Here is a 27,559-nt window from a genome sequence, read left to right on the forward strand (position 1 = left end):
TATTATATTTAGTATAATTTTTAATATTACTTGCTACAATGTATATTATGTATTGCATTATCAATTTTTACAATATTACTTATTACATTGTTTATTATATTATTGCTTATTATATTATTAGTTGTTATGTTATTGTTTGTTATATTATTATTCATCGGTGAGCTTGCAGAATGTTTATTAATAAATCTGTCTGATACAACTGAGTTAATAACTAGCTAACTGTAAGTAGCCATAGTATGAACAATGCTGCAGATCATCAGCTCAATTATATCTCTATCAGTAAATGTTAGAATACCGGTATTTATTGTTAGCATATAAAGAAAATGTTTATATGCACAATCAGCAATATTTGAAATTTGTAATGGCTTGCTGCATCATCATATAAAATACAAAGCAAAAATTAGTTCACTCTGTAATAATGTAGAAAAACTCAACAGACACCGCTCTTAAAGGTTTTATGAGCATATATTAAAATGGCTCTAGATTTGCTGCTATGCAATTGTTAACAGAAATGTAATGTAGAAATGCTAAGAAAAAATAACTAGGCTCACATGTTGAGTCTCCAGTATGTTTGCATTGGCTCTTACATTTGTAGTAAATCAGGTCTAGTTTTGTCTTCAACTGTTCTAGCCTTTGAAAGATGTTAGTGCTAGATTTGTTGTTACTAGCTAGTTTCAGGTATAAATAGCTTTACTTTTCACTAGTATTTTCACATTTGCGGTTAGTTGGCAACTTACAACCTGTGTTCAGTCGGTGAAACAGTATCCTCTCTCATTCCAAACAACCTACATATCGTAAGCAGCTGTGTTAGCTGCTTGGAATGCTGAATTGCCAATCTGTAGTTTGAGTCCTGCTCCCCTGATCTTTTGTGGAAGACAATTCTGACAGGTAGCAATGCCCAATAGTACACCACTGTAGTACCCTTCTATCAGCTGGTGGAGAAGATCAGAATATATCTAACTAAATACTAACTCACACAAAGGTATGAGTTAGTTGAGCCAGATTACAATTAGAAGTATCAATCATAATCAGACCAATGGTTAAAATATGAGTGGGAAGTTTAGATAAATGGTTAGTGTGCTCACTCAATTAAGCTCGCAGAAAATATGAACTTAGCTAAGGAATGTTTATTTCACTTTGCAGTCCTATTTATTCTAGCCATTTGTAGCCAAGGTTATGTTTAAGCTACAGGTGCTCAAAGTATATTTGCGAGTTGACCTTTGGTAGTATGGCAGATGATTTATTTAGTATTTAGTTGATGTATATTGTGAGTATTTATATTATTGATTGAACGCCAACCACATAGTTTGTTGGGACATTCAGTTCAGAACTGAGTACATACTGTGAGTTATAACTTGATAAGGAATAATATGATAAGGAGTAAAATAATTATATAACATGTAATAATGCAAAAAGTAACAATATAATAAAGAATTAAATCTTTAAAGCTATGAAACTTCCTAAACATCAGAGTTTTCTGTTCTTGTAACCTAACAAGGTCTGCATAATCTCTGGGTTCCACCCAGCAACCTGAATATGCAGGTATCTTTGAGGTGAAGGTAAATGCTTGCAGTCTGGTTGGTATTTGATAGTGCTAGACAAAGGTTCATCCAAATTTTAAGCATAAAAACAACAGAGAATTTATATTCTACATGTTTGCTGTCACCTATAATTAAGGTGCTGCCATTATTAGAACAGCAGATAAGCAAGGGTTTAATTTGCTATGACAACAATATTGCAACCACCTCAAGTTCAGGTTGCACAACTGGGTGATGTGATGAGGTCGTAAATCTAAATTTATTTTATGCAATGTTGCATTTTATTGGAGCTGATGTGAGGCAGTGAGTCTAACATATGAACAACAGCCTCGAGTATAATCCCTGAAAAGGCCTCTCGTAGTAGCAAGAAGAATATCCTATCTTTAATTTTGAGTCATGCATCTGTCATACACCTAGCCCAATAGAAGCAAACCCTTAGAAACATCTTATGATCAGCTCCAACCAGTGTGTAGGAGTAGGTTTATATGCAATCAGTCAACACACTCAGGTTTTTCTTAAATCATAGAACGCCAACATTGGCAGAGGGAGAGGGCAAAACATATTGGCAAAAGAAAAAAAAAATTTCCCACCTCATCAAAAATAACCACAGCCATTACCAATGTTTATTAAAATGATTTTTTTAGCTGCAAAATACAATAATAAAGCAAATTTATATTACATGTGAATTCTTTTTGAAAAAATCAGAAATATTATACAAAAGTAGCAGCATTTCCAACAATTCTCGCTGATAGAATTATATTAATATTAAAAACTTGAAAACCTTAATATAGTCAACCACCAACCTCTACAGCTCTGTTAAACTAGCAGTAAATTATAAAGCATACTAGTGATGATAATAGACATCTAGTCAGCACTTTGTGATAGCTCATTGCTAGGCTTATGAGCCTTTCTTCTCATAGCGAAGGCAATTACAAACATGAGAGCACTTCCTGATATTGCACATGCGGCTATGTAGTAGTAGACATTTCTCCAGTGTAGCGTATACTCATATATGCCACCTAAAATATCATAGATAGTTACAAATATATAAATATTATATTAATATATACATCTCAGATAAAGAAGCACAGATGCACTCGAGCATCAAAATATGATACATGTATTATACAACTCTTTACTATAGTTAGGGCCATGTCTGTCTTTATGTCTGTCTGTCTGTCCGACACCTAAAGGTTAGCAAAAAAAGATTGATTTCAACAGGATTCAAATTCACAACTTTTTGCAGTTGGTAGACTCACACTCACTGCCGGTCGTAGACTGACACTCAGTGCAGGTGGCATACTGACACTCAGTGCAGTTGGTAGACTGGCACTCTGCGCAAGTGGTAGACTGACACTCGGTGCAGTTGGTAGACTGACACTCAATGCAGGGGTAGACTGACACTCAGTGCAGTTGGTAAACTGGCACTTTGTGCAAGTGGTAGACTGACACTCAGTGCAGTTGGTAGACTGACACTCAGTGCAGGTGGTAGACTGACACTCTACCAATGGCACTGATTGACCACCTTGGAACTTTGCAGACGTTTTTGTGCAGGTAGTTATTACACTTGAGAAACTCTCATGATGCACCAGGCAGTCAGGGTGCTAGCACATATATAAATATCACATTAAAATACATATAATATATATTATATGTATATCAATATATATTTCTCAAAGTATGTGTGTGGATCTGTTTGTCATTTTGGCCATAGCTATAGCCCACGCTGATTATTTTACCAATGCGGCCACACGTTACGATGCCGATGTTAGGAAATTTTTTTCGTAAGGTCTAATTACTATATCTGGGGTTATAGCCAATTCTTCTCACGCAGACAATTATATCATCTCCGTAAGAAGAGCCTTGATTTTATATTTCCGTTCAGTCAGACAAAAACAGTACGATATGTCATTTTTACATTTGTACCGGTATCGAGAGGTACCAGTATCATCGTATTCAAAGTTTTGATGGATAGCTTCTGGTGGAACAGTAACTTTTTATATACACACACTTCCATGCAAGAATTGTTATCATTAATTTTACATAATCAAAATTTTTATTTTGTTTTGTCAGTTCGTATTAATTGTATCATTACTGAATTATCTTTTATTGTAATCGTAGCAAATCCGAGTTCATTTAGCTATTACTTGCTAATTATTCCACATTTACATCTAAACCTTTTTATAGTCATTTTATTTTTTTAATTTATTTGACCAGCACAGAACATTTTCCTCATGATATGTAGTTTAAAAGTTGTTTGACAAAGTTTGAAAACCTTTACAGTTGTTTTTTATTCCTAATTTATTTCAATTACAAAAACCATTTTTGTCATGATATGTAGTTTGAAAGTTGGAATGGCAAACGTTGTTATTTATTAAATACAAATCAGTTTTCTGACCAAAGGCTTTTTCATTACCCAGGCAACGCCGAATAGCACAGCTAGTATATACATATTATTATATCTACACATACACATAATATATACCATACATGTTATACATGTATACACACATACATATAATTATAGATATAATATATACTATATAAATTTTGTGTATACATTAGCTAAATGGATGAAGTCTATAATAATAACAGACTTCATCCACCTAGCTTTTGATAGCTTCTAATACCTGAGCAGCTTCTATTTCAGTTTACCAGCTTATGCTGAATTTCATATATAGCCCTCCCTAAGAATTTTATCTGATGAGGGTCACAAATCTTTTGTGTTCTATGAAACTTTTAGTAATTTTCATGCTTAGTCAAATTTTAGTAGATTTCTTATCAAATTTATAGTAAGTTCCACTTTGTGCCGACTTTGAGCCTAAATTTTATTTTGTATATTTCTATATACACTAAAATTATATATATAATTATATATATAACTATATATATACATAATTGTATATATATAACTATATATGTACATATATACATATATATACATGTATATTTACAGTACATACGCGTTTGTATTAGCAATTGCTATGGGTTTCTACACCTCTCTATCTGACATTTTTGCCTTGCGATGCGAACACTGAAATGAATTAAAATTATATAACTGTATACCAAGTCCATTTCCATTGTAATCGTAGTAAAACAGACTTTATTTAGCCATTTCTTGCTAATTATTTCACATTTACATTTAAATACCTTTACAGTGGTTTTATTTTTTTCTCTTCTTTTATTTGAACTGCACAAAACACTTTTCTCATGATTTGAAATTGGAAAGTTATAATGGTTGTTGTTATACGCTAAAAAATGAATTTTTTTTGCAAAAAGACTATTTTATTACTTGGGCAATGCCAGACATTCACCTAGTATATACATATACATATGTAAGACAAGGAATCTATGCTATCGTAAATTTACTCAAAAGAACATACATTAAAGTATCATAAAGTTGCCGTAGATCACCAAATAATCTGAACTAAAAATGACATAAGTTTTACCCGCTGTTATTCTAATACAGATCAATATGTTAGTTTGGGCCATGTTCATTGTGATTGCAGCATCCGCCCATTAGTTTTGCGAGTTGATTGTGGTTACTATGTTAGTAAAAATAAAATTTTGTATGTGTAATGCCTAGTGCACGATAGTTTAACCTAACTGAGATGAAAGTACTTGAAATTCCAATTTTCTAGTTTATTTTTAATTTTTAATTTGCAAACGACTGCATAGCAGGCTATAAAATACTACTTGAAACAAATGAATGCATAGCATGCTATAAAAAAACTACCTGAGGCAAATGTAGATATAATGATGGATAATCCCATGTAAACGAAATTCATAGCCAACACACTTTCCACATGGTCGATACCAAAGAGCTCCCTGGCTATGATCGGCATCAAGCCAAACACTGATGTACCAGCTGAACCCATTCCTACCACTGCAGCTACCATTCCTACAAGTAAAGACAACTTATAAAATAACTAATAAGTCAAACTATTGAAAGTTTTTTTTCAATAAGTGAGTAGAATGAAAAAAATATCCGATGAAATTTACCTGCTGTATTGTTGAGCAAACCACACAGTAATGCCATAAGTCCAGTAAAAGCCATACATAGCCCAACATGAACAGCAACAGGTAAAATCTTTCTATCAGCAAACCATCCATGAAAGACTCTCATTGGTATCTGCATAACTCCACAGAGTGATAGCACTATGCTAACAAACTCCTTACTGATACCTAAAATGAAATATTCACTTACATGAACTACTCTTCAAACCAGATAATCAGACAGGGATAGTAACAAATACATATGAGTTACTAGCTAGTGATATAGTTCTAGTCTTTCAAGTGTTCTAGACCTGGTTTTACCGCTCGATTTTAGTTTTTGCAAGTACTAGTATATTCCCAAACTGCTGCAAGTTGTAAACAGCCCTTTGAAATCAAAACATACGTGGTGCTACTCCACAGAGATAGTGCCCTGACTAGCTATTCTCAGTTGTTCAGGAAAACATATTTCAAAAAGAGAAACTGATTCTCTATTTACTTAAATATTTTATTGTGTAGTAAAGTGTCATTTACCTCTGATTCGAGGCTGTCAAAGAGCTGTTACAAGCTAATATTTTGCTAGTAGACATCTGGCATAGTAGCTCTAAAAGTCAATATTTACAAACCCACAGTCTTAGCTCCCAACCACATGAGCTCCATGTACTCAACCCATATTCTTCATAAATAAACTATATGTAGGTCAGAAGTTTATTTACTGAAAGGACATTAACTATAAATGAAACCTGTACTCTCTTACCTATCTGTTTGCCCAATGGAGGAATGCACTGCAAAACTGAGTCGGTTCCAGACGTAAACGTAAGAATGGAAAACCCCAATATTAAGCACCAAGGGTTGTAAACAATCTTCCATTTAAATGACTTTTTTTTCTTTTTGTTATCTTGAGATGGAATTTCCGATGTAATAGGTGCAGCAATTATTCTGGAACCTTCTAGATGTTGCGAACTAATGGCAAGTATCTGAAGAGAAGAAAGGTGATGATTCTCTTTTCTTATGGCCTGATGCAAGCTGAGACTATCCATCTTATCGGGAGTTGAAAGGAACATGTTTCTAGAATTATCTATGTCATTCTCCCGCAGGTGTTTGGATCCAAGAGACTGGCTTCTTTTTCGAAATTCATTCTAAATAAAATAAACAATATAATTGAAAATAATCATCTCTGTGCTGAATAAGCTATAAAGGTTGTTTACAAACCTCGCAAAGTGTATAGGTTCACATCACATGATCTGACATTTTGCAACAATTTGCTTCTTTGTGCAGTGCTATATTATTTATTAGAATTTTTTGTTATATAGTATAACATGTTTGCTCCTTTATTGTACAATATTGTATAATAGCACAGCACGCTACTACATATTATGTTTTGTATTGCCCTGCAAAATACTGCAACATAAAGTAGTGTATCGTATTCTGATGTAAAAACAAAATCTTTGTTATATTTTAGCGTATATAATAGTGTTTTATATTATGTTATATGTACTACTTCACTTTGTTCTATTGTACTATATTATGTTAAGCTATATTATAAAATATAGCATGATATTGTATGGTAATGTATGATATTGTAATTTTATTCTTATTTTATTAATATTATACTATTTATAATACATCAGAAAATGTTATACAGCAACGTATCTTGGCATATCTTAACGCATTATATTATTTTTCATTGCATTGTATTGCATGGTATTGGATGGTATCATATGTTGTTTTGTAAAAGGCTATATTATTAAATTCAACTATTCTGAAAGGTTGGTATTTTACTGTATATCATGCCTGCAAATAATGTTTATACAAGCATGACATAGTAATGGCACTACCTCATCCAAAGAGCACTTTATAAAACTTTCCAAGTGCACCGGAACATACTAACTTAGCCTGTCTTGACAAACTGTTGTTTTTGCGGAGTTGTTCCCCCGTCGAGCGGGTGAGCAACACAACACTGTTGTGTTGCTCACCCGCTTGACAGGGGAACAACTCCGCAAAAACCACAGTTTGTCAAGACAGGCTAATGCTAACTATGCCTTACTAACTATGCAAACAAGCATACATAACTAACAATGAAAATATGTATTAATGGGATGCCGACTGCATGAGTCTACTTCAAAGAATCATCTTCGTTACATATTGTTCGGAACTTTACCTGATCCACAGTACAACTGTTGGAGTTATCTTCCTCTGCTGAAACTTCACCGCTTGATTCATTACTTGATTTTACCCATCTAGAGTAATAGCTTAAGGGACGAAGGAGGGCTGCGAGCACCATGGTTTGTATACAGAGCCCAGCTGCAACACAAGCAACTCCCAATAGCACTTGTGACTTTCGCTTAATATTCTACACCAAAAATTTTTGCAAGAAATTGTGTGGTTAGTTTTTCCAAGGAAACTTACACATATAAAACTATAGTTTCAGCATGTTTCCTCTGTTTTAGAACCATTGCTGTTGTTCATAATATGTTTAAAAAATTCTCTCTTCAGTTTATCTCATCATAAGAACGTAAACTTACATGCTTATTTTTACATTAAAAGAGGCTATTAAAACAGTAAAATCCAATTTTTGTGCCTGACACCCGAAATGGCCAACAGGTACATATGCACTGTTGTTAGAAAAACCACTCAACATTTAAATTTAAAAACATTTTTAAATTTTAGTAAAATTAAGAAGTTAACTTCCTTCCAACTCTACTATTTTACTAGTGGCAGGTACACCAAAAAACAAGCTTAATTGAAGGAACTTCTACTGTAGCGTATGACAATTGATTATAACACCACAGAGTAGCTTATGATTGCCATGAAATATTATATCCTTAGAAGCTGTCATTATATAAGCTAGAAACAGTTTTATTACATTTGCATTATGTTTCAAGAGCTTCCCCTTTTATTGCTTTCAGATATCAAGTCTTTGAAAATCACTTGATGGTCTCTCTCCGCCTTTCCCCTCTCCCCCTCTCTCCCCCTCTCTCCCCCTCTCTCCCCCTCTCTCTCTCCCCCTCTTTTTCTCCTCTCTCTCCAACTTTTCTCTCTCGCTCTCTTTCACTCTCTCTCATGCTCTCTCTCTCTACCACTTTCATTCTGCAAATAATGACATCCGAGTTCAAAGACTGATGTTCAACTATTTAATCAGCGACCCTGTTTTTTTATAAAGGTTAGGGCGGTGTGAAGTCAAAATACCATAACTCACTGTACTTACTGTGGAGTGTTAAGGCACCAGAGAAAGAATAGTTATCAAAAAGCTTTCGAAGACTTATGGCTGTGGCCAGAACTCCGAAGCCAGAGCATGCCGTTGTTAGCCCAAGTGATAAGCCTTTTCTTTTATCAAAATATGGAGCAGAGGCTGTGTATACTACGAGCAGTATCATACCATTTCCAATACCTGAAATAAAGCACATCCATCTAGAGTTTACTAAATTTGACTGTCAGATGCAAAATAAAAATCATCAATGAAAAGTTTTCTATCAAGTATTCATACAATCATATCTGGCTTGTGTCTAAAGTATAATAATCTACAACTATCTAATTTCATTTCTGGCGGCATATTTATTAGGCGTTGTTTGACTCCATTACAGTATTGTAGCATGTTTATATCTTGGTATATACACACAGGCCTATACTTCTGTTTTTTACCTGTCTCTTGGTTTTCCTTTATACAATAGCTGAATGTATTTTTTACACATGCAATGTTTGTGAAGGGTTGAAATTTAGCCTTGCTAATTCTATAAGTGTATACCTATATATAGATAAAAAGTACACTCTGACAAAAAAGTTTTTATTGTTTTTATGACAACAGTTTTACTACGGTGCATAGATGTATAATCAATAATACTTCAAGATTTGATAAATCCATAATTCTTCATATGTTCCGGTCACAAAATAAAAAGCTTACCAGTACAAATTATTAAATGTACAAACAGGAAACTTTTTTGAAGAAATATTACGTTGAAAAACTTTGTGAGTGAATACCAACAACCAGTTTCTAGATTACACTGCAAAATCTTTTGAAAAATACATCTTTAATTTGTCAAGTGCGAATATGACACTATCTTATGTAGCTGTAGAAAAGTACTTACCAACTATGACTCCCCTTGTAAGGTACATATACTCCATAGAAGGTGAGTAAGCAAACGATATCATACCGATTGTCATTATACCCACTCCTAGCATACCAACAAACCTCGCAGATGTTTTGGCTAACAGCAAACCAATAACTGGTGCTGTAAATAGAGATGATATTATTAGGAAACTGCTGTCGATGTGCTGACATTGAATAACAAATATCTAACATTTAACATAATCATAATTTTTATTTAATGGTTTTGTAATTGATTACCCAGTTGGATGTCTTGCATACCTTTTAGCATACCTTATATTGTGTCCTAGTGTAAGAACTCTTTGTATTTTTTGTATTTTGTATTTTTCTTTCAAAAAATGTTAACACTCATTAATGGTTCAAATAATACTTCATAACAATTCTACTTATTAATTAATTAAAATCATATAATTAATTAAAATTAATTAATTAAAATAGATTAATCGCATTTTAGCAGCTAAACTAAAGATGAGGGCTGCTGTTGCTTTTCAATCACAACCTGGAGTATTTCACACTAGAAACATTAAAATGTATATTTACTAGCTTATGTTGCTAACACAATAAAACTTTATAAATAGCGCCAGTTACAAAGTAGGTTTAAACTGAAAACTAGGGAAAAAATACTAATTTGCTTTGTCGCCCCCAGAATGACAGTTTCCACTGACAAGTAATGGCAAGAATAAGGATTCAAGTAGCTGTCGTATTATCCTTCAATGTAAATATCTATATTAAATTCACATCACAGCTTATTGGCCTTATATATAAAAAAAGTGCAGACACCATAAACTTGACAGGTGAAGCATTTGATTTTACTAACCTGACATATCGCCAACTAAAGTGCTAACACTAAATATCCAAAGAGCAGAAGTAGCTGATTTCTCTGGATACATTTCCATCACTTCCACTAAAACGATTCCTCCGTTTTTCTCATTTCCAACCATCCAGAAAAAGAGTCCTCCACAAGCTAAGTGCAACACTGGCAGGTTAGCATCCGATTGCACATCAAGTTAACATTAACTGAGCACTTCAAACCATTCAAGCGGCTCTATAAATATGTGATATTGTAAAAAGGCTAAAGTACACTAGAGACCAGATCTGTTGCTTTGCTTGACACAGTGACTGACATTGGAGGTAAATGTTAAGAGTTATGTTATGAGTATTTGACAATTATACAAGCAGCTTTATTATGACTAGTTTGATGATCAGCAGCAAATATGACTTAAGGTGTTTATGTTTCTGTGGGTTCCATGATGCGCAAACTTAATTAGAGGAAAATTGCAGTTTTTGCTGCAATAGATCTTGATCCCAATTTTATTACAATAAGAATTCTAGTGAAGTAGTAGTGTTGGTTGATAGCAACAAAAATAAAAATGGTAAGTGTGGTAAACATTATATAATAAGACGCGTCTCTAACACCATCCCAAAAAAAATAACACTAAAAACATGTTTTAGTTTCTGGCGCCACCCACATTTCTCTCCTGCCAATGTCATAAGATTTTTATCACTCTGGCAACTTGGGCAGTATAGCATTTCTATTTGTGAGTAGTATTTGCCTGCAGGTGTGGTATTTCTTATTAGAAAATGCTGAATTGCCGAGTCCACTTATTAAGGCTTTGGTGAGCAAAGGTTACCACCCCCAAAGTTCAGCAAATATAAATCAATTGGGCGCAGAGCCAGTGTAAAAATTTTGTTATAGCTGTATATCAGGACTTGACAAAATTTAATTTTTTTACAAATAGCAGCTCTTTTATATTCTCTGAACTGACACCAATCCTATCAAGGGTAGTTGCAATTGACCAACTACGATTCACTCTCAGAAACATATGGCTCAGTGATAAATTCTCAAATTTGTCCTCCTGTATTCTCCTAATGACCTTTCTAGAGGCTAAACACTTTATCAAAGACCTATTAGCTTTATATATTAAAAAACGCAGTGAAAGAAACTCTTTGATCCATAATAAAATCAGAGAATACAAATTCAAAACAAATTTCCTTTCAAATACAGCAACTAAAGGTAAATATTAACAGCATGCAGATTTATATTGCATGTACCACAATAAAAATTGACTTGTACGTGTGAGGGTGTGCTGACAATACACTTATGGGTTCGATGTAAAGTCTCGTGCAAATAATACTTTCACTTTAAACTTAAAGCAATATCATATATTTGAGCAATATACACTGTGCATATAGCAATCACGTGTAAAAGACTGACTCTCTATAGCTAAAAGTACTTCTTTCATATAGAAACTTTGATGGCATGACTGATGTTAAAACGTAAACACTGCTAAACACAACTTGGTATATGTTAGCCAAAAATATACGTTTTATCTTTTGGACACAAAATAACACGACCACACTTCACAGACAGATGTATCATAACATTGGTTTCGAGGATAAACCTTAAAGGTAGACACACGATGAGATTGTTCATTCTAAACAGAGTTCATAGCAATGCATGTCAGCAATGACTGTCAATATAAATAAATCTGTAAACATTGCATAACTTGTCTAAGTTATGCAAGTTGCATAGTTGTGTAAATGAGTGGCTTTCCTGGAAATGTTATCGGAAAGTTGCTATAACGAGACAATGATTTTCAAATAAATGCTTAGCTGCCGCAATCGCTAGAACTGACATAATCAGGTCAACACGGATGAGTCATTGAGAATAAATTGTTGTTCTTCCTTGAGATATTTTCATATTTTACATACACATTACAAAATGTGTTCACTTGAAGGCTGACATTAATACTGGTGATTCAAAGCCTATCTTATTTTGCCCCCAGCGTGATTAAACCTTAAAGTTTTCTTTATGTAATTGTTTTAGTCCTTTTATGGGTGCTTTCAGATGTCTTACGAGTATTGGTATGAGATAAAGTATTTCTAAGCTGTTTAATTTTTAGTCATGTACTTTAATTGAGTTAATATGAGCTGATATCCTCGGAGTTTTTTAGGTAGCCCCTCAGGTTAGCTTATGAATAAAACTTAGCAATAGAAAACTAGACAATTTTAGTTACAAATATCATAGCCTGACAAACATATGACAGAAATAAAGATTCTAATTTCCACTTACCAAATGTGATGACCCATGCCCAGCCGTGGTCAATTGGAAGAGCCATTATCAATGTTTGCTAGCACACTTGTAGTAATCTGTTATTTAGACACTTGTCACCTTCTGTCATCAGGAAGTTGCTCTATTTTACAGATTCCCTCCAAATCTCTACAAAGATGAGATTTTTTTTAGGAGATAATTTTTATAGGTCTCTCGATCTTGGACAGATAATAACGCTTCAGCTCATTTTCACTCTGTACTCATTAATCTTTCATAACTTGTACTTAAACAACAACATGGAATTTACTAAAATATAAAATAAAACGATTGAGCTAATAATGGTAAGAGTATTATAAACTGCACTAAATAATATTACAGAAGGATGAGACTACAGATCTTTTCAAAATAAAAATGCTGAAAAGAGCCAAAAAGAGTATAACAAGGTTGTTTCATTTAAAGGGTTAATTATTTGTTACCTAAACTATCATCTTTAAAACTTTCAAGCTTTAAATCAAAAGACTCACTGACTGGCTATCTTAAACATTTCTTAAACACGACTTATTATATAACTTTCACTACTTTTATTACTACTACTATTATGCTACTATCAACCAACACTACTATTATACTGGAACTCTATGTTGTGAGCAGATTTATTGGCAGATGAGCTTTCATAAAATTTCAGAGCTTCTCTGATTTTAAGAGTAAAAATAGAGAATGATAAGGTTTCGTGAACAATGATTACTTTGGTAGATTTTACTGGATAAAATCTAAACTCAAAAATCTATAAACTTGCTAGCAAAATTCTCTAATAGTTTTTTAATTTTTTGCTAAATTATACAGTTTCACCTTCAAAGCGTAACTCATCTGCAACAACCAGTTTGGAGCTATCAGTGACATGAAGTCGGAGTGTTTTCTGTCTGTTACAAGAAGACCAGATATGTTTGGCTACCATTAACAGTATAAGGCAGCACAAAAGTGCTTCAACCTTTTGCTATGCACTAGGATCATTGGGTAATTCTTTCAGCATATGAAAGCTGTCTCTAGCTACTTTTGTAGTGACCAACCTAGAGCTGGACTAGCTTCAACCTATTGAGAAAATTATGTTCTCTCTCCATAGCGTGCTAATCTCCTTACCTATCAAAAAGAATTATTCAAAACAGTGTGGAGTATTGCACTTTTAATATTGCTGACAATAGATTTAGTTCTGGCCTATAAAAGTTGAGTATATTAACTGGTGAGTGATCAATAAATTGATTTGACTCTATTTATAGAATGAAAACCAGTTGAATTTGAAAAAATGTTGAAAATGTATAGTATAAGTCAAATTTATTTTTCTCTGTTGGTTATCCTAGATCCTTAATATGAGCACATCCAAAGTAAGTTGAATTGAACATGAACACAACAGTATAGTTATATATGATAAAAACAGCACATTAAAATATTTCTGGTAGACATTGCTTTTTGATGTCTCTATTAAGTACCAATCAGGGAGAGAACTAAAAAACGCTCCAACTCCTTCAATTATACCTAATCCTTTGAAAGTACAAAGAAGTGAGGTTTGAGAATTGAATGTCTAAGATCTCCCACTCAATCTTCCATTCCTATGTTCTGTTATAATATGCAAAATAGCAATTAGCAGATGTAATTAAACATTGTTATATCTCGTTTTGTCAGTTTCTGCCTACCCGAAAAAGAGTTATCTCCTCATTGCTGGAAAATTCGACCTTTACATTATCTAAGTCGGAACTGCGTAAAAGAATTGAATTGTGGTTTGGATCCGCCATCTTGTAGTTCCACGTTGGCGTTCGCAATAGTGTATTAGGCACGATTAGTACGACCAATAATATTACGTAGCTGGCCTACGTCACATTGGTATAGCGTGAGTTATTTCTCTTAATAAGGGCAGTACTGATAACCTCCCTCCGTCACAGTTCTTACACTCGTTGGTCTTCAGATGTTACATCTAACCGGGAGATTTTGAACCATTCCTCTTTCTTTTTGGGATGAGCTCTCGACCGGCGAAGACTACTTCAACGAGACAGTGATTGTCTTACTTTTATTATCAAAACCCGTGCTTGTCACGGCAGGCTGCGTACATCCAAGAAGGAGTGACCAGTTTGCAGTGGACGATCACTAATAAAAAGGTGAATTCCTATTATAATATATTTTCATAATCAATTCTATTTTTTTGTTAATTATCGATTACGCCATAATGTAATAACTACTGAATTCACGCCGTAATATTATTAAGCTTTGCTTAATAATATTATGTAATAATAATAATAACAGCCATCAGCTATTTCTCTCGCATGCTTAGCGAGTTATCAACTAATTGTGGTACGTTAGAATTTAGACACCGTAGTATTTCAGTTAAGGATAATTAAAAACTCTAAAATTCTAACATATCATTTTGGTGAAGGTGCCTGTTCCTTCAACGCGGTACAGGTTATCATATCGATGAGAGGCTGTTAAAAAAAAAGGTTTATAATGAATATTAATGAAAATAATATTATTATAATATTATAATATTGTTCCTTGTTCTTTCACTTTCTTACACGCGGTGTTCCCTCCCTGTAATCAGTGCTGGCTCGCTGATTGTTTGCTTGCTTTTCAGCTTGCATGTTCTTTGACTGATTGTTATCGGTCTCATTAGTGGCAGTCTTGCCGTAAACCCTACTTTCTTTACCCACACCTGTAATCGCTTGGCTGATCACCTCGCGTTGGTGTTGTGTGTATCGGAGCTCCCCCTTGCTGGCGTCGTTCCAGCTGTGTGTGTAATGCCGCTTATTGCGTTGCGCTGTTTCATTAGGGTTTGTTAGTGTTGCCCGGTGTTCGTGGGCTCACTGTTTAAAACTTTGGGAGAACTATAGTGAAGTTATCACTATTACATCGTATTAAGAGCGTCATATTGTTATAGTAATACACCAATACATTCTTTTCTTTGAGATAGCAATTTTTATTCTTGCATTATGGCAGAAGGGTTTGATGATAACTTTGACCCCATGGAAGTTATGGATCAACAAAAACTTAACTCACAAAGTAAATGCAATGTTCAAACTAAATCAAGTACATTTAAGCAGGATACAACAAGAGCTAACATGAGAAAAGAAATGCTTGAATTCTGGAAAACTCTTCCCGAAGACTTAAAAATGGAGGTGATGGACCATGAACTAAGGTCGGGTGCACTAAACCTAAGCACAACATCTGCGTTCAGAACACCAGGGATGCAATCTGTATCGCCATCACCGAGCAATCCGTTCATAACCCTCAGTAAAGCAAGTGTTTCTTCTCTACCTCCTATGGCCAGTACGCAGCTGCCAACCAGTGCAACCCCGCTACAGCCACCTTCAGTAGTCCCTACACAGCCACCTTCAATAGTCCCTGTACAGCCACCCTTGGCACCGATAGTACTTCCTAATTTCCATGATATGGACAATTTTTACTAATGGTCCACGGGAAAGTTGGGATAGTTTTATTGAGAGGTGGGAAATAAAGATCAGACCAAATCGCTTCTCGAGCGAACAACTGGCACTTACTCTGCCAGATAGATTTACAGGTGCGGCTTATGCCAAGTATAAACGGGTTGTTAGAGCCAACCCTTCGATCATGACTGATTACACACAGCTTAGAGCTAAATTAGACAACCTTTTCACTGTTCATACTAATCTCCAGGGACGTGGTCTATACTCTATTCAACAAGGTCGTCGAACCGTTGGTGAATATTATGCCGAATTATCCTCACTTGCTGATACAGCGTATGGCAATGTACCAGAAGCATACCGCGACACGTTTGTCGTAGACATTTTCATTCAAGGACTTCGAGAATCCATTAAGAAGGGACTTATGTTTAAAGGTAAAATGACCCTTTCTCAAGCGCTGCATGAAGCTGAGGTTGTCGAGCTTGCTGAATTATAGAATAAAGCCCCAGCCAAAATAATGTCAGTAAACGAAGTGAACTCAGTCGAACCTCTTCTGGCTCCCTAATGTAACCAGATTAAAGATTTAAAGCTCTTGGTGGAAAAGCAGGCAGGTAACCCATCAGCTCAACGCAATCACCAGCCTCAACCGTCATATCGGTCCAGTCATGGTGGTAATCACCGTAGACCACAGATGGACAATAATAGACCTCGACAATTCTCGAACAACTTTCAACCACGACCAGATACCCACAATTACAACTCACAGAGTCAATCGCAATCTTTCAGAGGTAGGTCTAATCACGGTCGCTCACAAAGGCCTTCTTACGGTCGTCCACAACAACCACAATCTGCGGATAGACTCAAATCTAAAAACAATCAAGACAATAATGGCTGCTGGACATGTGGGTCACGAAATCATTGGTCGAGAGAATGTCCTAAGAAAAATGTAAACGCTGTCACTGCTACTGCTGCTGAACTCGAACCACAACAGTATGCAGAGCTCCTTCTCACTCAACCTCAAGAAATGGATGATTTTAAAGTCAACGCTATTGAGGTCGTTTCAAATCCACCTCTGAGGAAACCCTCTTCGCGTGGTACTGGTCCAAAACTATCATCTAAGAATAGTTTCGTGCTCACCCTTCTTACGGTTTGTGCTCTGTTTTCTGGTACTGAGTCCGCACGGATCATCCTTCCTAATAACCCGATGATTTGCGGTTCTTCTCCAAAAGTCGCTCACATTTACAACATAACTCACGAATACCCCTGCACACCCAATGCAACGAGCAATAATCATACAGTCCCTCAAAACATGAACATACAAGTGTATCAAAAGAATATTGTAGAGTGGCAATCAACAGCCTACCAGTGCGCAAAGTTTAAGGACAAAATAACTACCCAGATCTCTTTCTTTACAGATGTAAAATTCCGTACTGCTACAACTGAACGCATGTCTGTAAGCAGAGAGGAATGTGAAAGGATGATAACACACAAAACTTGTTCTGCTGGTTCTTTAATTGGTTCTAATGGTGTACATGTTACCCAAAACTCTGCAAATGCATCCTACCAATATTGTTTAAGAAACATACTTTTGAAGCTGATCAGTGTAGTTCCATTCTAACTTCTGTCTTTAAGAAACACAATGTAGAAGTCTTTGAGTCACCCGCAGGTGATGTTTCACATTGTCGTTATGAACATGGTAGCTGTTTACTCTCAGATCAATTAATACTGGTATGGGAAACTAACAAGGAAAGTTATTGCGAATATGAAAAATGGTACACGATAAAGGGGAAATTGTATGAAGACCATTTTGTCAGTAATGATCGCAATTTAGCTCTAACTTTCCACACATACGGATTTCTGTAATTTACTAACTGTAAAGGAAACAAAACTAGTCTCTCTGATCAAGGGGTCATGATATCTTTTCTTGATACTGTCAATATTACTACGATAGCTCAGAAAATTAAGACTGATTACACTGCTCGGGGTAATGAGGTAGTAATTATGAATGCTATGATACAAGCATTAGCAGGAGAAATGCATGACAACCTGGTAGAACAGTTCTGGAACAGTTACTATTATACATGCCACCTTCTTTCAGAAACTTTAAAAATGATCACTTTGCTTATGGAAGAACACCCTACAGTCAGCGCTAGATACATGCTACAAAACCCGTACATAATAGCTTCAAGTGGGCCTGGTATTCTGCAAATTTATCCTTGCACCGAATTACCTCCTGATCTTTACCGCATTCTTCCAATTTCGGAAAACAATTGTACGCAATTCATTCCTATCGAAGTAAGCATGGGCGGTTCAAAAAGAATTGGATATCTAGATCCTATCGAAAACGTTGTCAACAGAGATACCCACACTGTTGACTGTTCCCACATAGATAGAGTGATTCTTAGACTAAATAGTAGCACGTTACGCTATTCACGAACTGGTGATCTTTCTGCTTTGACCAATGTGTCTAGACTTCGCCTGCCTGACATCTAACTGGGCATACAGCCTATTAAAATCCACGAAACCATTTATAGCACTGCTCATCGTTTAAATTGGCATGAATTAAGTAACCACCAAAGTCTAAATACCTTGTTAGCAACCTTAGATCGCCAAAGACAAGTTCTGGAAGCTATGGGTGTACAAAGTTCACCACATCGTACTTTAGAACATAATGTCATCGAATCAAAGGAATCACTGCTTGGTAATTCTTTATTTGCTTTTATGTTTGGCGGACACATCGCTTCTGGTTACGAATTATGGATTTTCTTCTGTAATGTCGTTGTTTCGACTGTGGGTATAAGTTTCATACTGTACATGTTGAGAAAACATTGTTGCCCGAACTTTCGTATCAATATACCTCGTCATGGTAATGAACAGCTGGTAGCCAATGTAGATGCTGAGTGCAATGATGCAGATTGCTCCACTGATTCTGAGAACGAAGTCGCAGAGACGGCTGTCTCTCCTCTAACTCCTCAGCAAATAGTGCCAACGGAACCCAATTGTCCCGTCACTACTAAACAATCTTACCTTCCCCCTTTAGCATCGACATCTGAGACATGCAATCTCAGGACCCTTCCACCTACTTCAACGGCTACGTGCGTACGTCCTCCTGCGTACCAACCTATCTACCTTAACCTTGCCGAAGCTGAATTGGAACAACGTGATGAACAGACCAATGATGCTTCGTGGCCTCCATTCAATTGGCCTTCTTTCTACAGAAGGAGTGCCCAATGACAATTAGGTCAGTCACCTAATCCCTTACCAAAGATCAATATGATTGGTAATCATCAGAAATCTACCCAATGCCAAGCTCTCATACCAGTTATCATCAATGGTCGAGAATGCATCTCCCTTGCTGATGCTGGTGCTTCTGTGTCTTTACTTCATAGTGATATTGCTGAGGCGTTTCGTTTGAAACTTACTGCTTCAAAATTGAATGCCACTAGTGTCACCAGTGAATCCTTAAAAATTCTCGGTGAAACCACTGTGAAGGTCTCTGCTGGTCTGCAATCTTTCAATCAAAGATTGTTTGTGACTTCTAATATCACCCAAGAAGTGATATTGGGTACCGATTTTTTAAAGAGGTTAGGTGATGTGACCTATAACTTCAATAATTGCACTTTCAAATTCAATAGTACCATCTTGCCCATGGGCACTCGTAATCAATCTGATTCAGTCTCAGTTCTTAATGCGGTTCAGATCCCCCCTTTATCTGAAGTCGCAGTTGTGGCTAATGTTTCAACTCCATGTCTGGACGGCCATCAATGCCTTTTTGAAGGCGATAATCGTCATGTTTCTAAGCATTTGTTGGTTGGGAAGTGTGTAGATCGTGTCTCTGGCGATAAGGTTCGTATACCCATTATAAACGTAAGTAAAGAAATACAAGAAATTAGTGTCAATTCAATTGTTGGCACTATCGAACCTCTAGATGAGGATGATGATCTTATGACAACAAAAATCAAGATTCCTACAAAAGGGAATGCAGCAAATAGGAAAACCATTAAACCTAGTGAGCATGTAAATCTATATAATACAATGCTAACTGACGGCCAAAAAGCTAAACTTTCTGATCTACTTGATGAATTCGAAGATATTGTCGGTGAAAACATATCTGAATTGGGCAGAACAAAAATCGTACAGCATGTCATTGAGACCATACCTGGAACTGTCCCTGTAAGGAGTAGACCTTACAATATTCCTGTTGGTCTCCGTGCTGAGGTCAAAGCTCAACTTGACGAAATGCAAAGACAAGGGTTAATCACTGTTGGTACTGGAGAATGGTCTTCTCCTATTGTTCTTGTGAAGAAGAAAGATAACACCTGGCGTTTCTGCGTTGATTATCGCAAATTGAACGCTGTAACTGTAAAACATTCTATGGCTCTATCTTCGATCGATAATGCTGCCGAAATCATGCATGGTAAGAAGTACTTCAGTACTATCGACCTCTGTTCCGGTTTCTTTCAGGTAGCTCTACATGAGTCTTCCCAGGAGAAATCTGGTTTTATAACCCCTTGGGGTCCTTACAAGTGGAAAGTCATGCCACAGGGTGCTTCGGGTTTTCCTTCTACATTTGCTCGCCTGTCCCTTGCCATTATGGCCGACCTCATCAGTAATGGTAGTAGTTGTGTATATCTTGACGACTGGTTGATGACGTCGAAGGATTTTCCGTCACATCTTCAATTATTGAGAACTGTCTTTACTCGTTTGAGGTTCGCTGGACTGAAATATCGTCTATCCAAAAGCTTCTTTTGTCAGAAAGAGGTTTTGTATCTTGGACATGTAATCTCTCAAGACGGTATGGCCGTGGCTCCACATAATGTCAGAAAAATTGTGGACTTCCCTGCTCCTAGGGACAAAACTGGTGTTCGCAGACTATTGGGTCTGTTCGGATTCTATAGGAGTTTTATCAAGGGATTTAGCAAAATTGCTGCCCCTTTGATCAAACTTACCAATAAAGACATCGTTTTCCGTTGGGACGAGGAGTGCCAACGTGCTACTGCTGAATTGAAGTCCCACATAACCTCTGCTCCTGTCCTAGTCTTTCCCAATTTCTCTCGTCAGTTCATACTTACTACTGACGCGTCAGCTATTGCCGTCGGTGGTGTTCTGTCTCAAATACGAGAAGATGGTAAAGACCATCCAATCGCTTTTTTTTCAAAAGCTTTAAACAAAGCCGAAAGGAAATGGGACTCTTGTGAACAAGAACTGTTTGCTATCCTTTCTAGTGTAAGGCATTTCAAACATTATTTGCTGAACACAAAGTTACTAATTAGAACTGACAACAAAGCATGTACGTATGTTCTAAGAAAATCAGAGCTGTCTCCACGACTAGCTCGTTGGGCCGTACAGCTTGCAGACTATGACTATGAAATTATACACACTCTGGGAAAACATAACCAGGTTGCTGACGCTCTTTCCAGAGCTGAACTGGTTGCTACTATTCATTCGGATTCTCCAGACCCTGTTGAGAGCGAGATGAGTGTAGCTCAAAGTTGAGACTATTATCTAGGTCCGATAAAGTTATTCCTAGAGAAAGGTAAGTTTCCAGCTGATATGTCTAAACGCAACCAAAGTCAAGTACGGAAAGACAGTGAAAACTTTCAAATGGTTAACGGTGTTCTCTATAGAGATCAAAACTCAAAGTTACTTCTAGCCATCCCAAGTAGCCAGAGAAAGGCTCTGCTATATTCTGCCCATGAATCTCTCATGTCATTACACCCTGGTGTCACGAAAACCTTATTAAAACTAAAAGATCAATACTGGTTTCCGCATATGACTAAAGAAGTCACTGAACATATTGCACAATGTGAGTCTTGTCAGCGTCGCAAAAACCCTAAAATCTCGATGAGAGTTCCCTTGAAAAATCAAATGGCGTCATACCCTTTTCAAGTTCTCTCTTTAGATTTTCAAGGCCCATATGTCGAGTCTGAATCGGGTATGAGACATATCCTGGTGTTCACAGATCATTTCACAAAATGGTGCGAGATGATTCCCACTAAGGATCAAACGGCTATTATGGTTGCACAATGTTATATAGACAGAATCTTTTGTTGTTACGGGTGTAGTGAAACCCTCATCAGTGATCGTGCAAAGAACTTCCTTAGTGATGTAGTCAAACAGATCAATGGCTTGTTGAACGTTGATCACCGATTTACATCACCTTATCACCCTCAAACTAATGGGCAAGTCGAGGTTTACAACCGTAGTATAGCCAATATGTTATCTCATGTTGTAGCCAATAACCACCGTGATTGGGATAAGTTTGTTCCTTTTTGTCAGCTAGCTCACAATAGCTCACGACACACTATTATCAACGCATCTCCAAGCCTTCTCATGATGTGTAGAGAAGTGCGTCTACCTTTTGACCTCACTAAACCTCGCATACAAACGAAACAAAATGAAGGTTCATATGCTGAAGAGCTACACAGTCGAATGAACCAAGTATGGAATTTGGCTAGAGAACACATCAGCCAGGGAAAACATAAACAAAAGAAGTATTATGACCGAAATACCCACCCATCTAACCTAAAAGTAGGGGATGCCGTCCTTTACTACAATAGACGTGGGTACAAAAATCGAACATCCAAGGTAATCCAGAGATGGACCGGCGTCTACATCATCAAATGGATTTCAGACACAAATGCTGACATCCAACTATTCGACGATCCAGATCACTCTCCCATGCGGGTACACATCAACAATCTCAAACTCTATCGCGGACCTCTTGTTCGTGGTGATAGCAGTGATATAGACGTTGAATTTGATGTACTAGATACTTCTCAAGATGAGAGTGAAGTCCCTTATCGTAAATCACCATCTGTAAGTGGTTGTTATGACACAACTCACTCCAATTTCGATGATAGCTCATCGGACGACCAACCTTCACATAACAGTCCTTTACAGGCTGAATCAAGTGATCATACAAAACATAGCAGCTACAATGCTTCTGATCACTTTCCTTCTGTCGCAAAATCAAATAAAGTGAACAGTCCACATAGTTCCTCTTCTACAGCGCCGAAAGACAATAATAGGTATACCCTACGTCGCCGCTCTAACAAGAAGAGAAATCCAAACTTTGTATATACTTCTTAGTTAGTCCTGTTATATGCTCTTCCTGTCGACTGCGGACAGTCGATTATATTGTCCGGTCGATGTCAGTAGTTTACTCATACATATATGTACATATATAACAGAGATGCTTACATTCGTTCATATATAACCAAAATACAAAAATCAAAAAAAAATTACTTATGAACTATTACGTTCAAATATTCTCTTCATGGCTGTCGTGCTGATCTGCATGTTCCTATTATCTAACATATGAGTATTAACTGTATACCTACAAACTGAATGAAACACTGCTATAATCTCCTTGTCATGTTGCGAGTGTACTCGCATTGTGATGTCCTCTATATGTAACATTTGCTACATAAGTACTGCTTAACATCTGCTTGTACGTAAGTACTTACATGTATACCACTGTAATACCTAATAATCGATGTATGTGTCACGTACATCACATATGAGCCTAGGAGCACACCTAATCATCTGTTACTTTCTATCAGTAGGTATAGCTAGGCCAAAGAGAGAAGTCGAAGATAGAGAACTCTGGTCATTGGAGTACTTACTTCTATCTCACGACTGGAGTTGCCCTTTTAAACTTAAAGACAATAGGTGGTATAACTTTTCTTTAACCACCAATCGGTAAGTTTTTTTTTATCTATAGACATTATCCATACTGTCTTAGATTAACTTGTGTGGTCTATTAACATCTAACCATATTTCCATCAGGGGTCATCACTTGAATCAAATGAGATGCTATTTTTCCTCCCACTGTTCTGTGAATCTTCACAGAGGACTGTGAATTCTTAACATCGGGGAGAATGTTATATCTCATTTTGTCAGTTTCTGCCTACCCGAAAAAAAGTTATCTCCTCATTGCTGGGAAATTCGACCTTTACATTATCTAAGTCGGAAATGCGTAAAAGAATTGCATTGTGGTTTGGATCCGCCATCTTGTAGTTCCACGTTGGCATTCGCAATAGTGTATTAGGCACGATTAGTACGACCAATAATATTACGTAGCTGGTCTACGTCACATTGGTATAGCGTGAGTTATTTCTCTTAATAGGGGCAGTACTGATAACCTCCCTCCGTCACAGTTCTTACACTCGCTGGTCTCCAGATGTTACATCTAACCGGGAGATTTTGAACCATTCCTCTTTCTTTTTGGGATAAGCTCTCGACCGGCGAAGACTACTTCAACGAGACAGTGATTGTCCTACTTTTATTATCAAAACCCGTGCTTGTCACGGCAGGCTGCGTACATCCAAGAAGGAGTGACCAGTCTGCAGTGGACGATCACTAATAAAAAGGTGAATTCCTATTATAATATATTTTCATAATCAATTCTATTTTTTTGTTAATTATCGATTACGCCATAATGTAATAACTACTGAATTCACGCCGTAATATTATTAAGCTTTGCTTAATAATATGGTGTAATAATAATAACAGCCATCAGCTATTTCTCTCGCATGCTTAGCGAGTTATCAACTAATTGTGGTACGTTAGAATTTAGACACCGTAGTATTTCAGTTAAGGATAATTAAAAACTCAAAAATTCTAACATATCAGCATTTCCTAACAGTGATACAACTCACGCATTGCTATAGACACTGTACTTCAATGCTAGTTGATTCACCTTCTATCCCAGCTGTGAATGAAATAATCTGCAGCATACCTCAATAATAGGCTGAACTCAGTACGCTAGCCGCTCTTCGATTGGATAATAATCGTAAAATTTCCAACAATATTTACATAAATGTACAAGTACTTTACCTTTGTGTTTGGCTTTGCATTATAGTTGTAAGTCATCACATACGCAATAGTATCATGCTTAGTCAATACTGCTAAACAAAACTTGTATTGAGAGTAATTCTATTGCTGCGCTAGAAGATCATAATAATTAATGTCATTTGAGTACCTTTTATATATCTACTCAGCTTTTTACCACTCTAGCAAACTTAAATTGTATTGTGTTTTATGGAAGTCAAATTAGTTAGCAATAGCAGTCTACAGATTTAGTCTAAATTAGTAGTTTTTTATATAGGTTTGCTTGTTTGTTTTATATCAAATCATAAAATAACAAGATGATAAAAAAGTACGGCGCATTGAGGGCCCATATACGCAGTAGCATGGCTATTCGATGTTAACAGATGAGATTGTTAATGAAGAAAACATGGTTGTCTAAACAGAAAAAATCAGAACAAATCTATTACAAAATCATAATAAATATTGTTATTTAGGTTCTTTGTATCTACTCTGCCTGTTACCACTCCTATAAACTAAAAATTTATTGTTCTATAATAATCAAAATAGGTACCAATAACAGTTTACAGATTTTGCCTAAATCTGTAGTTTTTAACCTAAGTTCAAGCCATGGTTTGGTGAGTCAGTCTGAGGGGTTTGGTGGAGGTCTCTCAAAGGAAACATCAGAAGTCACACTGATTTGCAAAGCCATGTCTTTATAAAAAAAAACATGCAATATGTGTAATAATATATGTAATTTGTCGGGAGTTCATGCATTGCATTGAGTTTGTGCTTTGAACACAGTGAGGTTAAAGCACAATTAATTTTGTGCAGTAAAACATATACATGTTGTCATATACATATAAACATATACATGAATGTATGTTTTGTATGTGCCAACATTCATATTTTATTTTTCACTAAAGAAGAGTTTGGTGAAAGCCCATATGGAGTACGTGGGGTCCAGTACACTCAACAAGGTTAAGAATGGCTGGTCTAAATTGATGTGTGAGCTGCTATAACTTTAGTTCAAGGGCTCTACTACTTTGATTGACTGCCGAACAGCTTATGACAAAACACAAAGCGACTGCAACTTCTATCTTATTAGAGTTTGCTTATAATTATCGTGGTTTTAGCCTACTAAATAATTGTGTTTGAGTTTTAAAAAGTCAATGTCACTTTGAAATTGACGATAATAGAAGTACCTCATAAAATTGGCACCTAATCTATTGCTTAATCAAGATAACACAACTGCTAAAGAAGAAATTAATTGCGGTATAACTCCTATATTACCTGCAAACCTAAAAAAGCTGGAAGTAACCTGTTTATCATTTTTTTCACTAACAGGTATAATATTTTTAAATTCACAATTCCATGTTTATTGCCAGTATCTTCATGAACATGATATTATTAATTTCACTCTCTCACTCGCATTTCTCTCTTTCCCTCTCTCTCTCTCCTTCTCTCTCTCTCCCTCCCTCTCTCTCTCTCCCTCTCTCTCTCCCTCTCTCTCTCCCTCTCTCTCTCCCTCTCTTCCTCCCTCTTTCTCTCACTTACTTTCTCTCTCTATCTCTTTCTCTCGCAATGAATTATTTTATCACTAGATTCTTTTGCTCATCCACCTTCTTCTCCATTCTCTCACATATCAATTCACTTGTTTGCCATCCTACATGTTTGCTACACCCGATCTTTCTTCATTTACTTACTCCTACATACACTTTTTATCATACAATGGTCTGTAAATGCAAAGTTGTTAGTTTATTCTACAGAAAAATTGTGGCGATCAAAACACATCACTTGGCTTGAATGTAATATCAAAGATAGGTGAAGAAAACTTTTAAAACCTATTCCACTCCACCCAGACCTGCCAACCCAAGAGTGGGGCAATGCGTGAGATTTGGTTTTGGGGCAGTTGATGTATCAATGATAGTATATATAAAGTTGTGGAAATTGAGGCAAAAATCTCACGCATTTTTATTTTTTTTTGGGTGATTGCGTGAGTCTTACGCCCAATGCGCGAGAGTTGGCAGGTATGACTCCACCCCAGAAAAGATCGACAATCTTTCTGCAGACAGTTCAGAAGATATGGTTAGAGACAATCATTTATCTTCCAATAACATTTTCAGTTGCAGTCAACTGGAACTAGATGGTTTAGAATCTATTTCTGCAACTGCCAACTTTAAATTCAAACAAGCTGACGAAAAAAAGAAGAGATTTAATTGGAAGCTTGCTTGGGATCCAAAAACCATAGCATTAGGACTATCTGTGTTGGCTTACTGCAGTGAATTTAATTCGAGTCTGCAGTGCATTCCCCCTCTGGCAAAAGAAATAGGTGAGCATAGATATGATAGAATTTTTGAGAGGCTAAGGTGCTGATTCTTATCGATCTGTTTTATTAATTATATTTGCATTAGTAGTTAGATAAAAGTATATCAATCAACGCTGACAAGCAAAACTGACTATTGTTTAAAATTGACTCGCTCTACCAACCTGGTTTCCTAGCTTCGATATCGGTAGATACGAAAAGCCGAACGCACTGAATGACCGAACAGACCGAATATCTTTTGGGAGTTGGCCTCCCTCAGCTATTAGCTATAAATCAATTATGGCCAATTATTATCTATAAATAATATTGATT

The 27,559-nt window shown here is 36.2% G+C and overlaps 1 protein-coding gene across 4 annotated transcripts; it reads right to left on the reverse strand.

The window, feature by feature from the left end:
• Positions 1-1,984: 1,984 nt before the first annotated feature.
• Positions 1,985-27,331, reverse strand: LOC137399254 (monocarboxylate transporter 9-like). 4 transcript variants are annotated; one of them, XM_068085280.1, is made up of 10 exons: positions 27,199-27,331; positions 12,710-12,856; positions 10,454-10,600; positions 9,617-9,760; positions 8,740-8,922; positions 7,693-7,835; positions 6,289-6,670; positions 5,541-5,723; positions 5,275-5,439; positions 1,985-2,557 (listed from the first exon to the last, which is right to left on the reverse strand). In XM_068085280.1, exons 2-10 carry the CDS (start codon positions 12,753-12,755, stop codon positions 2,403-2,405), a joined length of 1,548 nt encoding a protein of 515 aa, XP_067941381.1. In that variant the 5' UTR covers positions 12,756-12,856; positions 27,199-27,331; the 3' UTR covers positions 1,985-2,402. The 4 variants fall into 4 exon arrangements, with proteins under 4 accessions (XP_067941381.1, XP_067941380.1, XP_067941383.1 ...); XM_068085279.1 differs by lacking the exon at positions 27,199-27,331 and adding an exon at positions 24,774-24,819; XM_068085282.1 differs by lacking the exon at positions 27,199-27,331 and adding an exon at positions 16,862-16,886.
• Positions 27,332-27,559: the final 228 nt, after the last annotated feature.

The sequence above is a fragment of the Watersipora subatra genome, chromosome 7, assembly GCF_963576615.1.
Source record: "Watersipora subatra chromosome 7, tzWatSuba1.1, whole genome shotgun sequence".
Classification (NCBI taxonomy): domain Eukaryota; kingdom Metazoa; phylum Bryozoa; class Gymnolaemata; order Cheilostomatida; family Watersiporidae; genus Watersipora; species Watersipora subatra.